At 42.4% G+C, this 12018-nt stretch overlaps 2 protein-coding genes across 2 annotated transcripts in view; one reads left to right on the top strand and one right to left on the bottom strand.

Annotated features, from left to right (window-relative positions):
* LOC107269666 (nuclear pore complex protein Nup88) overlaps positions 1–12018 on the top strand; it is a 257533-nt gene that overhangs the window by 147584 nt on the left and 97931 nt on the right. The window lies entirely within an intron of this gene.
* On the bottom strand, positions 1643–4008 carry LOC107269670 (UDP-glucuronosyltransferase 2C1). Its single transcript, XM_015743792.2, has 5 exons — positions 3665–4008; positions 2908–3579; positions 2543–2771; positions 2149–2443; positions 1643–2072 (listed from the first exon to the last, which is right to left on the bottom strand). Exons 1-5 carry the CDS (start codon positions 3812–3814, stop codon positions 1865–1867), a joined length of 1554 nt encoding a protein of 517 aa, XP_015599278.1. The 5' UTR covers positions 3815–4008; the 3' UTR covers positions 1643–1864.

Here is a 12018-nt window from a genome sequence, read left to right as displayed (position 1 = left end):
GACGTTGTGCGATGCATATAAAGAGGGACCATTGAGCATAGCGTTGCGACGCGTATCTGACGTATTGCAAAAGTTTATAAAGCAACGTCGAGACGTTGTGCGATGCATATAAAGAGGGAGAGAGAGAGAGAGAGAGAGAGAGGCAAATGGGTAAAATGTTACTATACAGTTACTGCACGTCGACCACGGCTCGCTCTCGTACACCCGACTCTACCTTATTACAATTAGCTTCCTTATATATCTAATTAGCGAGATTCTTGGTGCACACGGAGGTTTCAAGGCGTTGGATAGGTGACTGGGTGGCTGGGCGAATATCCCAGTGAAAGACGACAGTTGCTACTGGAGCTCTCTTCGTTCCTGTCTAATATAACTCTTAGCTTGGTACACTCGAGTCCCCGAGACGTAATATCCTTTCGCGTGTGCACGCGCGAGCGTACATGCGTTTTGCCCTCCTCACCTGTAATCATAGAAATCTTGCGAGTTTGAAATTCCGCAAATTCTAACGAATCGTCAGCCACGCGAAATCTCTCAGTCACGATACGTGACACGCTTCGATGTTTTCTTGGGACATGTGTGTACAATGGCATGCGTACTTGGCACGTAGTTGGAATGTGCGTTGACTGTAATTAAAGATACTTCAAGGGGACGTGAACGTGGGGAAAAATAAGGGAGGTGCGAAAAAAAGGGAGTGGGGATGCAGAAGGGGGGCAAGAAAAATTTTTGACAAGCGTCATGGTCAGGGCCATTAATTATTTATGTTATCTTAGGGCGACAAGGACGCGATTGGGGTTGACTCGTCTCTCCATCCCTTTCGCTAACTTAATTATCGCACAATGAAAGAATGGCAGGCAGGAAATGTTAAATAAAGAGGGCTCTGTGTTTTTCAACCCTTTAGCCGGCTGACACCGTACGCCTGCTCCGGGATACGCCACTGACTCTTTTGGTAGGGCCGGCGGGTGGGGTGGAGGGTGACTCTTCCTTTTGACAACCCTCCAGAGGTCCTCTGAAGCACCCTGCAGGTACTCACGACAGGGTGGTCCCCTTTGGGTTTCGTAGGAGTCCTCTCGCGAAACTCACCTACTCCCCCTGTTAGGACCGCGAACCATCCTCTGTCCTTCGTCATGTCAGTCTCAAAGGACCCTCTTCGAGAAAAAAGGGGTTAACTTTCCACAATTAATGGTGACTAATGTTCATTAAAAACTAATTCTTTTATTTATGGGTCAAACCCTTCGTGAAAACCCTTTGAACGACACCCTCTACCACCCCCCCCCCCTTCCTTTGCCTTGTCTCCACCCCTCTTTCACTTTCTGGACTTATACCAATACCCACCCTTAGTAACAGTGGCCTTCTCGCAATAGCCTCTGCTTTTTATTTCCTTCTCTTTTACAGCGACGACCCCCTTTACCGAAACGCTACGGCATCATCCCCGCAGTCATCTCCGCTGCCAACTTGTTACGGGACAAAAGTTTCTTTTTTTTACCGCTACCGAATGATGGATTAAAATTGGAAAAGTTTTTGCTACCGCGAAGGTGGGCATATTTTTTAAGCGGGAACGGCCAAAGGGACTTTCGCACCTGAGAATTCCAATTTCTCCTCCTATAACAGATCTAAGAGTATCATTGTCTTAAAAAAAAAAAAGATATAATTTTTTGTTTTTAATTTATTCTAGTTTCTCACTGTTACAAAGCCATGACCATTCATTGTCATTCGTGAAAATAAATATTCGTCGTTTAATCTAGTAGACAACACATTTGTTTCTATATATTATACAATATCTAATTTAATCCATACTATTGTCTTAAAAGCGTCTAATGCAATTGTATCGACTAATCTCTTTAATGTTTCCTATCCTAAAAATAATTCCTTACTGAATCTTTTTTTGTTTCGCGCTAAAGTGGTTGCTTATAGCACTAAGAATCAATTTGACTATAATCTTCAAAAGGTACAAAGAAGCTCCTAAGATTAAAATAATTGCCGCGTAAACGTCAATCAAGGCCAATTGCCACCAGGGCATATCGACGGCAGCTGCTCTCAAACTGCCTTTACCATAACGTGCAACGTATTCGATCCACCTGAAAAATATATATATTTTTTACAAGGTTAATTCATTTTTTTTTAAAATGACAGAATATAGGTCAATACACTTACCACACAGCAGTGTCCAATGGCGACGCTTGTCTGTCTCGGAATCTTTTGCTTATATATTTAGCATTTACCCAATACGTCGGATCATTGATAACAGTGTTCAAAGCCTCGGATAAAGTTTTCACACTGATATCATTAAAATCAACACGAACAGCAATTTTCTTAGTTACATAATTATTAATATTAAGTGCTTGATCAGCGAACAATGGAATACCAACAATTGGTACCCCTGCGTAAACAGCCTCTTGCGTTCCCATAAGACCACCATGACTGATAAATACTTTAACATTCTTATGCCCTGGGATAACGTGAAGACACATTGAATTAATTTTCTCATAATAAATTTTATGCGATTTACGTAATTTTGATAGTTGATAAATTAAAAAAAATTGCATACTCAAAACATCAGCCTGTGGTATCCAATCCATAGTGCGAACGTTATCCGGCAATCCTGATGGCAATTCTGTTTTATTGGCTTTCCAAAGAACTCTTATCGGTGCCAGTTGACTGAACGATTTGTACAAACTATTGATAATTGTAGGGGGAAATGATTCAGGCTTAACCATTGAACCCAAGGAAAAATATACCACGCCGTTTGTACTATCATTCATCCATTTTTCTAATTCCTGTATAATAAGACTAAAATAGAATAAAATTCAATTTAAAAATAAATATAATCCATCAGGGTAACTGTTACTTTTTGATAATGATAAATACTGTTACCATGAAACCAATTAAGTCACAATCGTTACAAGAACTTACCGGTGTCATTTTATCAGCAACATTTTCATGAACGTGTAATCCTCCTACCTCGACCACGGCTGGCACCAATGGTCGTAGCGTGTTAATAGAGTAATGCGAGTTTACCAATAACAAATCAATTTTACTTTCCAATTCTCTAACCCCAGGCGAATCAGGCCCAAAAACTTCCTTGAGCACAACGTCTTGTGATTTGGTGAAATACGCAAATTCATACTTAATAATAATACTCATTACGGTGTTAACGAATCTTTCATAAAAATTCATTCGATCGGTATAAGGTAACATATAATTTGGTACGTAGGAAGTCGATTCCGGATTAGCAACGTAATCGTTCTCCCATGGAAGAATAACCGATGACGTAACAGCTACAAGAGGGACGTCAAAATGCGCTCCAAAACCCAAATAACAGTTAGCCCCAAATATTTCCGTAAGGAAAATATCGTATTTGTCCCTTGGTGTATTTTTAATGAAACTACTTAACGGCTCCCGCCTCAATAATTCACAAAGGTCATTTCCCGCCATGATACTCATAAATGCCGTATCTGTGAATGGATTCGAATGTTGAATTATGTCAAGAGTAACATTCTCCATTTGTAAATCGAGAACTTCAATTATTATCTCTTTATAATTTGGGGCGGAGTGCCTTAAAGGAAACGGAGTAATGACGTCTATCTGAAACGTTAATATTTTTCACGTGATTTAATGATCTACAAAATTTCATGATTTTCTTTATTATATGTTTTTTTTTCAATCTTACCTCGTGACCTTTATGCATTAATTCTTCGACAATGCTCCGATACATCATCCAATGACTTTTACTCGACAATGGAAAAACTCCCAGTATTTTCAATCCATGACTGATGCCAAAGAGAACAGTTATCACTGTGAAAATTTTCAACGACTTCATGCTCGACGTCAACTGTCAACCGCTGGAATCTCACTGGAAAACTTTTCATGCACAGTAGTGCCTGAAAAGTACAATTTACTGACCGAGAATCACATGTTATCGAAGGTAATGAGAAACAGTATGTTTAACATATCGCACGATAACCTTCACTTTAAAAGTGGTCTGATTACGAAACTGTAATGGAATAAGTGCACAGAGACAAAGTAATGTCCAGTATTTTCATTTGAGATCCAGCGCATGCGCGAACGCGACTACAATTCATATCTCATTGATACTGGAGTACAGTTCGACACAAAATATAATTACAATTGTACATAGTGATACTAAAATTCGAACATAATTGGAAGATATATTTTACCATTATCGCCTCGTATCTATATTACATAAAATTTTTAAATTTTCTAGTATAAGCATACAAACAAATCTTTTAAGGAAACTAGAGAGCACTTTAGTTTTGCAACGGACTGTATACGTCCACAATTTCTCTATGTCATCGTTACTGTTCATAAGGAAAGGTCAATGGAAGCGATAAACCGAGATAGAGAATAATGCCAAATATGAGTCAAGGGGGGAAAATTATTGAATCTATGACGTAACGTACAAGCCTATCTCGTTGATTCCTGGCCATAATTGTCACGTATTTGCAAGGACGGCAACGTATATTTAATTCAGCTAAAATAATTATACTACTTCGCGAGAAACAGTGCGAGGGGCTCTTTGACGAAGGGAATGCAAAAAGAAAAATTGTCAGAGCCAGCCGCTCGAGTAGAGCGTGAGGAAAATGTAATCCCACCTCGGCGCACCGGTCAGAAAGGGATATAAATAATAATAAGCTCACTCGAGGCCCTGGACCTTCCACTTCCTTATGGTGAAACCATCTGCGCCATAGAAAAAAAAAAATAAATGGCGAGTTCGTTTGGAATTTCATGGTTGGAAATTTCGTAATGGTAAAAAAAATTGAATGACTTCATGATATACGAAATAAGCGAAATTCAAAGATAGATGTAGATAATTGATAGATGATACTATACATATAAAAATCAAGATTACTTATAAATCATTCATATCTGATAATTAAATATCCAGACAAAAAAAAATGTTCACGAACATTTCCTCTATGAACGTTACTGCGAGTCGAGTAATGCAAAAAAAAAGAAAAGTACGTGAAGCAAAATAAAAATCAAGAAAAGCTCTTAACGCTGAGAGCGCATAAGAGAGAACTTTGAGATGCATGCTGCGGATATTCGAATATGCATATAAAGGGGAGTAAAGCAACAAAACTGAGCTGCCATATGTATATACAAAAGTTATCGGGTGATCTGGATAGAGAAGCAAATGAATTCGACCTTCGATCAAGCGTAATATACGTATAAAAATTAATTGCCCCTACGCCCTACGTACTAACAGCAATTACTTTCATACAGTTGCGCGTATCGTTATCAGTGAAGAATGATATGAAAAAATTGCACTAAGATAAAATTCAAAAGCCATTTACTTTCAGCCACCCGGTATATCGTACTCCCGAGCTTAATTAAGATATGTATTTATTTTAATTCCTCTCGGACCGTAGAGATAGCTGCCCGGCCGTGAGCGTAACACGATTTGCTTACGGCTTCCAGCCGGCATACATCTCGGCCACGTGTATAAAGAGATTTTCAATTCAAGTAAGAAGAGAGAGTAGGTGAGTGTAAGTTTGAGGGTCGAAGGTAGCCTTCGTACTATTTTGCCAGCATTACGTGTACAAGCATATATATGCGTACGAGACGATGAAAAGGTAAAGAGAAGGAAAGGGAATGTCGAGAAATACACATCTGGCTAAAGGGAAGTAAAATCTTGACGTATAGCTATATTCATATATATAGTTATATACACACGTAGAGACAGGTGGAAGCAGAAGAGACTCAAGTAAAAGTATAAGCAGAAACAGTATGGCGTATGCGAGGTACGCTTGCGTGAGGGACTTTTGTGTTTTGTGTTTGAAACTCCCGTTTTAAGGCCTCTTGGGCGAATACTTCCGACTGGGACCCTCAATGAACTTCGGTCGAGGGGGTGAAGGTAGATTCGGCCTTACCGGAAGTCGGGCACTCGCCATGGCAGACGAGAGTGCTTGCGAGGATTAAATTAACAAGTTGCGTTGTCCGTGGTGAAGATGTAAAGAAAGGCGTATAGGGGCGGGAGAGATTCTTTGAGGGGGTGGTGGAACGGGACGAAAGATGGTTAGTGGGATTGAGCTATAACTGTCTAAGTACTTAGAAATGAGGTGGAAGAGAAGCGAATGGATGAGATTTTGAGAATATCTGAAAGTTTTAAAGTAAAGCGTTAAGTCCACGGAATTTTCGAAGATTCTGCGGAGAATCTGTGGCGAAGGTTAATCCAGCTGGCGTTGTATGATAATTGATACAAATGGCGGTGAGAAGCCGCCAGGAGTAGCAACCCTTTAAAACGTGTTTCTCTACCCTATAAATTAATAAAGTATTCTAAAGTTTATTACAACTTTAATGAAAATAATTATTAAATATTATGCCCCGTAATGTCAACTCCGGACACGGATGCTGTATCCTCGAGGAAACGCCAAGAAACGGAAAAGGGGTGGACTCTTTTCTAACCCCTATGGGCTTGCTATGACCCCTTTAGGTATGACTCCAGAAAAGTCTGAGAGGGGTTTCACGTAGTATACCATCATCCTGTACCTGGACGCTGCTGAAAAATTAAAATACGAGCGTTCTCGTAAATTCTCATTGTACAATCGCTGAGATGGCAAGTGTATATGTATATATTATTTATCATAAAAGTCTAATGATGAGTAGGCTTGAGACGAATTAAAAACACTTGCAGTCTACAACTTTTATCTGTTCTTATCAAATTTTCAGTGTCTGGTGATATCGTTTGATTTAAATGTATAATAATAATATGTTACAATCGATCTTGATATTCGCTTGAGACTAATTAAAAACACGTGTCGTCTACAACTTTGATCTGTTCTTATCAAATTATCAGTGTCTGGTGATATCGCTTGATTTAAGTACAGCAATATGTTACAATCGATCTTGAAATTCACACATGATATACACGTGTTTTACATTCGAAGAGGCTCGTCGCGATGATGCATGACGTAATTAAAAAATTAACTTTCTACTTAGGCGCGGCGGGCAGTTAACCAAAAGTTGAAGTGAAAATTCATGTTTTTGAGGTTGGCAAAAGCTGCGTTATTACTCGACTCGCGCGCAAAGCACAAAGCTGATGAGTCGGGCTAAAGGTCTCTAAATGCCTTGGTACACTCAGGTGTATAGATATGTATATCGTATCCACCATTCAGTATCACCCGACACTCCTCATTCTCCTATTCGTTTCCATATGCGTTATACCAGTTATTCTTCTCCTCCAGTTACCAGCTAATTTCTCAGCTAAACAACATCAGTTTTGACCCAGGTCCAGTAGTGGACGAATCATCAAGCAGTCAAGCGCTAGAATGTTCTGGATCAATGGGATACTGGAATATACTATGGAGGTTGAGGGGATGAAAGAAAAAAATAAAAATTGCACCTACCTATCGTCATGATACTTGGCACCACTGGAGAGCCACCCCTTAATTCCAACTTTCTGAACGAGCCTCGCGCGAACGGCCCCTTTATCTTTGTTAGTTTTATTGTTGTTTTCGTAATGGGATCATTTGGATTCTAATACGACGCCCTGGCGTCTCTGGTTTCTGACGGGATCGTCATCGCCCGAATTTTACCCTCCACGGCTACCCTCAGTCGCTCTCCAATCTCATCCTCATCTGCTGTACTCATCCTTAAGAAGGAATGAACTGAACGAACAACTAAACGAACGAATAATTTATTCGCAGATTCCCCGAGGCGCAGAATTAGTTTGATCCTCGGCATTTAATTTATTGTTTACGAAGTCTCATCCCAGGATCTCTCTTGATCACGTTTCTCGGATCCGCCGCTCTGGAACTCCCGGCACCCTGGAAACAACTCCCAACGAGTCTTCGTGTCTCTGACATGATTGGCAGCTTGTTTCATTTGTTAACGAGTCTGAGAGCAGAGAGAAAGAGTGTCTAAAAATTCCATAAAATTTCACCCCTTTCACCGACACCCTTTATGAGGGATGATTCCTAGAGGAATGATTCTCGGGTCCATTATGGCGAACGCTTCAGGCATAGAACGCGACATGCTGCCAGGTTAGCTACTCAGGATGAGGATACGTTGTCGGCGCCGGAAGAACGGGGCAGAGGGGACGAGGAAGAGCTAAACAACTTGTGATATTTGTTTAAATTAGAGCGTAGCCGGTCGTGCCGCGACGTCACCCTTTCATAATGTTGTTTCATGTTTATGCCAGCGTGCCCAACGAAAGCCCAGCCCCGTCATTTATACAGTCGACTGTATGTGATACCCAGCACCCGTCCCTAAGTCTGAGCCTGAAGTCGCCGACAAAGTAGAGCTCGCTGATGGGAGCGGGGTAGCTGGTCTCAGCAGAAGATTCGTATAGAGGAGAATCATGAGAAAAAGGAGAAAAGAGATAACGAGAGAATGAACCCCCAGTTCATGACAGCCGCAGTCTCACCTTACCAGCCATCTTCACCCTCCGCTATCCCTAGACTCTAACCACCATCCTCTGCCGCTTCGTTTCTTCACTCTCTTAACCGACACTGAGTTTTACTGCAGCAGCAGGTACATCAACCGTCCCCTACTATTCTGGGCTCGTACTCGGCTACCCTCAAGCAAAAAGGAATAATACTGAATGGCAGCATTTAGCATTTTAACTTTTATAGAAGTGCACTTCACGCTAGGCACATCTTTAACATTACACAGTACACGCCGCTTACACTGGAACCTTCTTCGAGAACGAGACTGCTGCATCAACCGGTTTGTGGCATTGAAAACCCTGAGAAGACACACGTCGCATTACCTTCAAATACATTTGTGTACGAGGTATACAGTCGGTACCGCAGGGCTGCCGCGTCTCCTGTTTCAGGTATATTATGACATAAATCGTGAAAGAAACCCTTGCCGCAAGGACGCACGCCGTTTGCGCAGCTTTAACACGTAATTAAATAGGGGTTTTAAATCCCGTAATTCGTTGGATCCGTGGAAATCCTAGTTTTTGATTCAAGCTCTCCATCTATCCTGGACGTTTGTCAACCTAAGATAACCAGGTGCACCGGGCGCCGCAATGTAATGTCCACGGACCAACCTAGGACGCTCGTCTATAAACACACGTGTAATCCATTCGTACTAAATAGCACAAACATTTTTCTCATGTATCAAACGCACAGTAGTTCACGTCTGTACGTAACCAGACCGAAACGGAATAGAGTACTACTGGCTACTGGCAATGCAGTAGACAGTACTGAGGGTGTGTTCTCTAGTGTAAAAGAGAAGTTTAATACGGATAGCGTAAATAGGGAAATTCGAGTCCTATACGAATCCAAATTGTATCGAGCTACTCGCTAACCAATACCAATCACCAAGCTAAACAGTCTTGAACCCCTCTGCATCAGAAACAACCCGAGACGTTACACTAACAGTAAAGGGCCAAGTTCGAACGATCCTGAAACCCAATATCGAGCCGTGCCGGAAATACTTAGCAGTATCGCTCAGAGGTGTTACCGCCAGTGGATATAGTATATAAGGATTCAACAGAAGGGGTTGACTCGAAGGGTATGAGCTTCAGGGATAGGTTAGGTTATACCAGAAGAATATCATTCGTTCCTATGGCAAAGCCAAGGCTTCGAAGTTTCTCGCGAAGGATACCAAAGCCGCCGTTAGTTCACGTATAATAAGGTGTCATCTTATCTAATAGGGTTGCTGGGGCCGCGCTACTGTAAGAGTGTATCGCCATGTATAATGGTAATTACGCGTTATTAACAAGCACGGGGGTTGAGACCGTGATGGTTGCCTCTTGTCTAATTAACTGAGTTTACCGCGACACCTGCCCCCGTATCCTAGCATCTTACACAGCTCAAACTGGTAACTCAAGATTTACGTTGAAGGAACGCCACCCCCTTCTACAAGCAGCCACCCCCTCCCTCCCTCCTCTTACACCCCTATCTATCCGTCTAGATACCCATTCCCTTTGAGGCCAACAGCGAAACACCATGGGAAATCCAATAGAAACGTCTATTACCTGCGTCTGACCTCTGGATGGATGATAATGGACACCCTCTATTTATTATATGTATTTTAAGGGCTGCACGATGTAGAGGTATACCTATATCTCTGCAAGGAGCTGGATGACTCTAATCGCTATGCTGGATGGTAGAATATTATTTTGAGGCTGGGGGTTGCATATAGTGGAGGTGATTCGTGGCTGCTTACCCACGCAGGAACAACCCTCCTGCGTGCTCGTGGAAGGCACCGTCTCTTATTACAATGGCCGTTTGATGAATGCCGATAAATCAGACTGTGTTATGAATAACACCGTCAAGGGATGAAAACGAGCGAGACTGAGAGGTTTGTTGTATATCGAGATGGGATAGAAGGAGAGAGGGCTAAGGGGGCGGTGGGGTAAGTTCGGTAGAAGTAAGGTTAGAAACATCCCCTGAGTACGCGAAACCCCCATAGAGAACGTACTCCTCTGCCCTATAGTTCCCGACTCATTAAATACTGTACCCTTATAGCAGGGGATGCCCGTATGCAGATATGTATTTTAAAACATCAATATCACCTATAGCGCCGATGCTTTGTTATGCACGGGGGGGTGTATATTGCGTTACTTTACCCAGCACAATGCCTCCAGCTACCCCCTCGCTCACAAGGGAGCCAATGAATCACTGAAACGTTATGTACAATCGATAAGACCGACTTCGTCTTCTGCGCCATCAATGCCGATTCCTAATATCCAGTGCCGTATCGCTCATTGGAGGCACCCTTAAAATTACGTTTTTTATTCCCTTAAGTGATCCCTCGCTTGACTATTCCTTCCGTTTTCTATATTCGAGCATTTTCTCTGCTGAATCATTCTGATTGAATATACAAAAAAAGCATTTTTGGGTAATTCATATAGGGGCTTACCAATGGAATCATCCCTTATCCGTTAGTAGCAGCTAGTATCAATACTGTAAGGGGTGGTCTTGAGTAGACGCCTGTTATTCCCGCGTATCGTATGAATATTAACGTACACCCCTCCAAACCCCCTCCTCGTCGCGTTAGATGCATAACACGCATGCAAATATCGAAAGCTGAGTGTATTACAGTCGGATACGTCTTTCCATATAGCAAAAGCCGCAAAAGCCCAATAATTCGAAAAGTTTGATATACGGTTGTACCCTCCACTGTGCCTGCCACCCCCCCTGCATACACGTAAAGATACGAGCAAACGACACGAGCAGAAGAAAGGAGGAAGAGCTGTATTGTGGGATGAAAAAAAAAAACAACCGATAGAAAAGAAGCCCGTAGATTCCCGTGTGTATTGCCAATATGAATGTGGAAATATTCAGTAATTCCTTTGACGGCATTGGTGCCACTTGAAATTTTACGACCCCCTAACGTACCCATACCCATGCCTGGAGCTTCTCCCGATTTCCCAATTAAATAGATCCACGAAACGTATAACTGTAGTGCGGTCGCCTACTGTATGTATCCAAGGGTTCGATACTCGTACCGGATAGCAAGGGTGCAAAATACTCGCGACTAAAATTCGTTTCCCGTCCGGTAAACCGATTTCTAAGCTGCATCGCTTTTCCGTGCAATTGCCCCCTAATTATCGCCGGGAACTAATAACTCGCATTAATTTCGGACGATTTAGTATGCGGATAGCGGAGAAGGGAGGGAGTAGGTGCCACTGTGGTGCAAGGGATGAAAGGGGTAGGCAAGAGTATAGCTGATGCGACTGTGCTCTCCTGGCGACGTTACCCTCTTCGCGATGATGCTACTGCCTAATACCGAGTTCTTAGCAGTGGTAGTATCGCTAGTATTTCTGTGGCTACGTTAGTATCGCGCGCGTGCGCGCGCGACGCTACACAAAGTTTAAATTGAATTGGTTGGCGTGGCACGACGCTAGTTCGCGAAACTATACAGAATACACGCGCTCCCACCCCCGCCCCGTATCCGAAGACCATCGACTGGAGAATAGTACTCTGTTTATGGGACAAGTAACGCTATGGAGATACAGTTCAACTGGCAACGAGCACACGAACCACCCCCTGGAGCCACCCTACCCTTCTAGCTGGCTAATGCTGTCCTATGCACCCCCCCCCCCTT

Source organism: Cephus cinctus, unplaced genomic scaffold (assembly GCF_000341935.2).
Source record: "Cephus cinctus unplaced genomic scaffold, Ccin1 Ccin1_scaffold0689, whole genome shotgun sequence".
In the NCBI taxonomy this organism is placed as follows: domain Eukaryota; kingdom Metazoa; phylum Arthropoda; class Insecta; order Hymenoptera; family Cephidae; genus Cephus; species Cephus cinctus.
The sequence above is the reverse complement of the archived record's forward strand: the minus strand, read 5'-3'. Positions and strand labels throughout refer to the sequence as shown.

Coding starts and splice junctions, on each gene's coding strand:
- LOC107269670 (XM_015743792.2), bottom strand. CDS start 3,814: ATGAAGTCGTTGAAAATTTTCACAGTGATAACTGTTCTCTTTGGCATC. Junction 3,580..3,664: donor TAATGCATAAAGGTCACGAG/GTAAGATTGAAA, acceptor TTAACGTTTCAG/ATAGACGTCATTACTCCGTT. Junction 2,444..2,542: donor ACCACAGGCTGATGTTTTGA/GTATGCAATTTT, acceptor ACGTTATCCCAG/GGCATAAGAATGTTAAAGTA.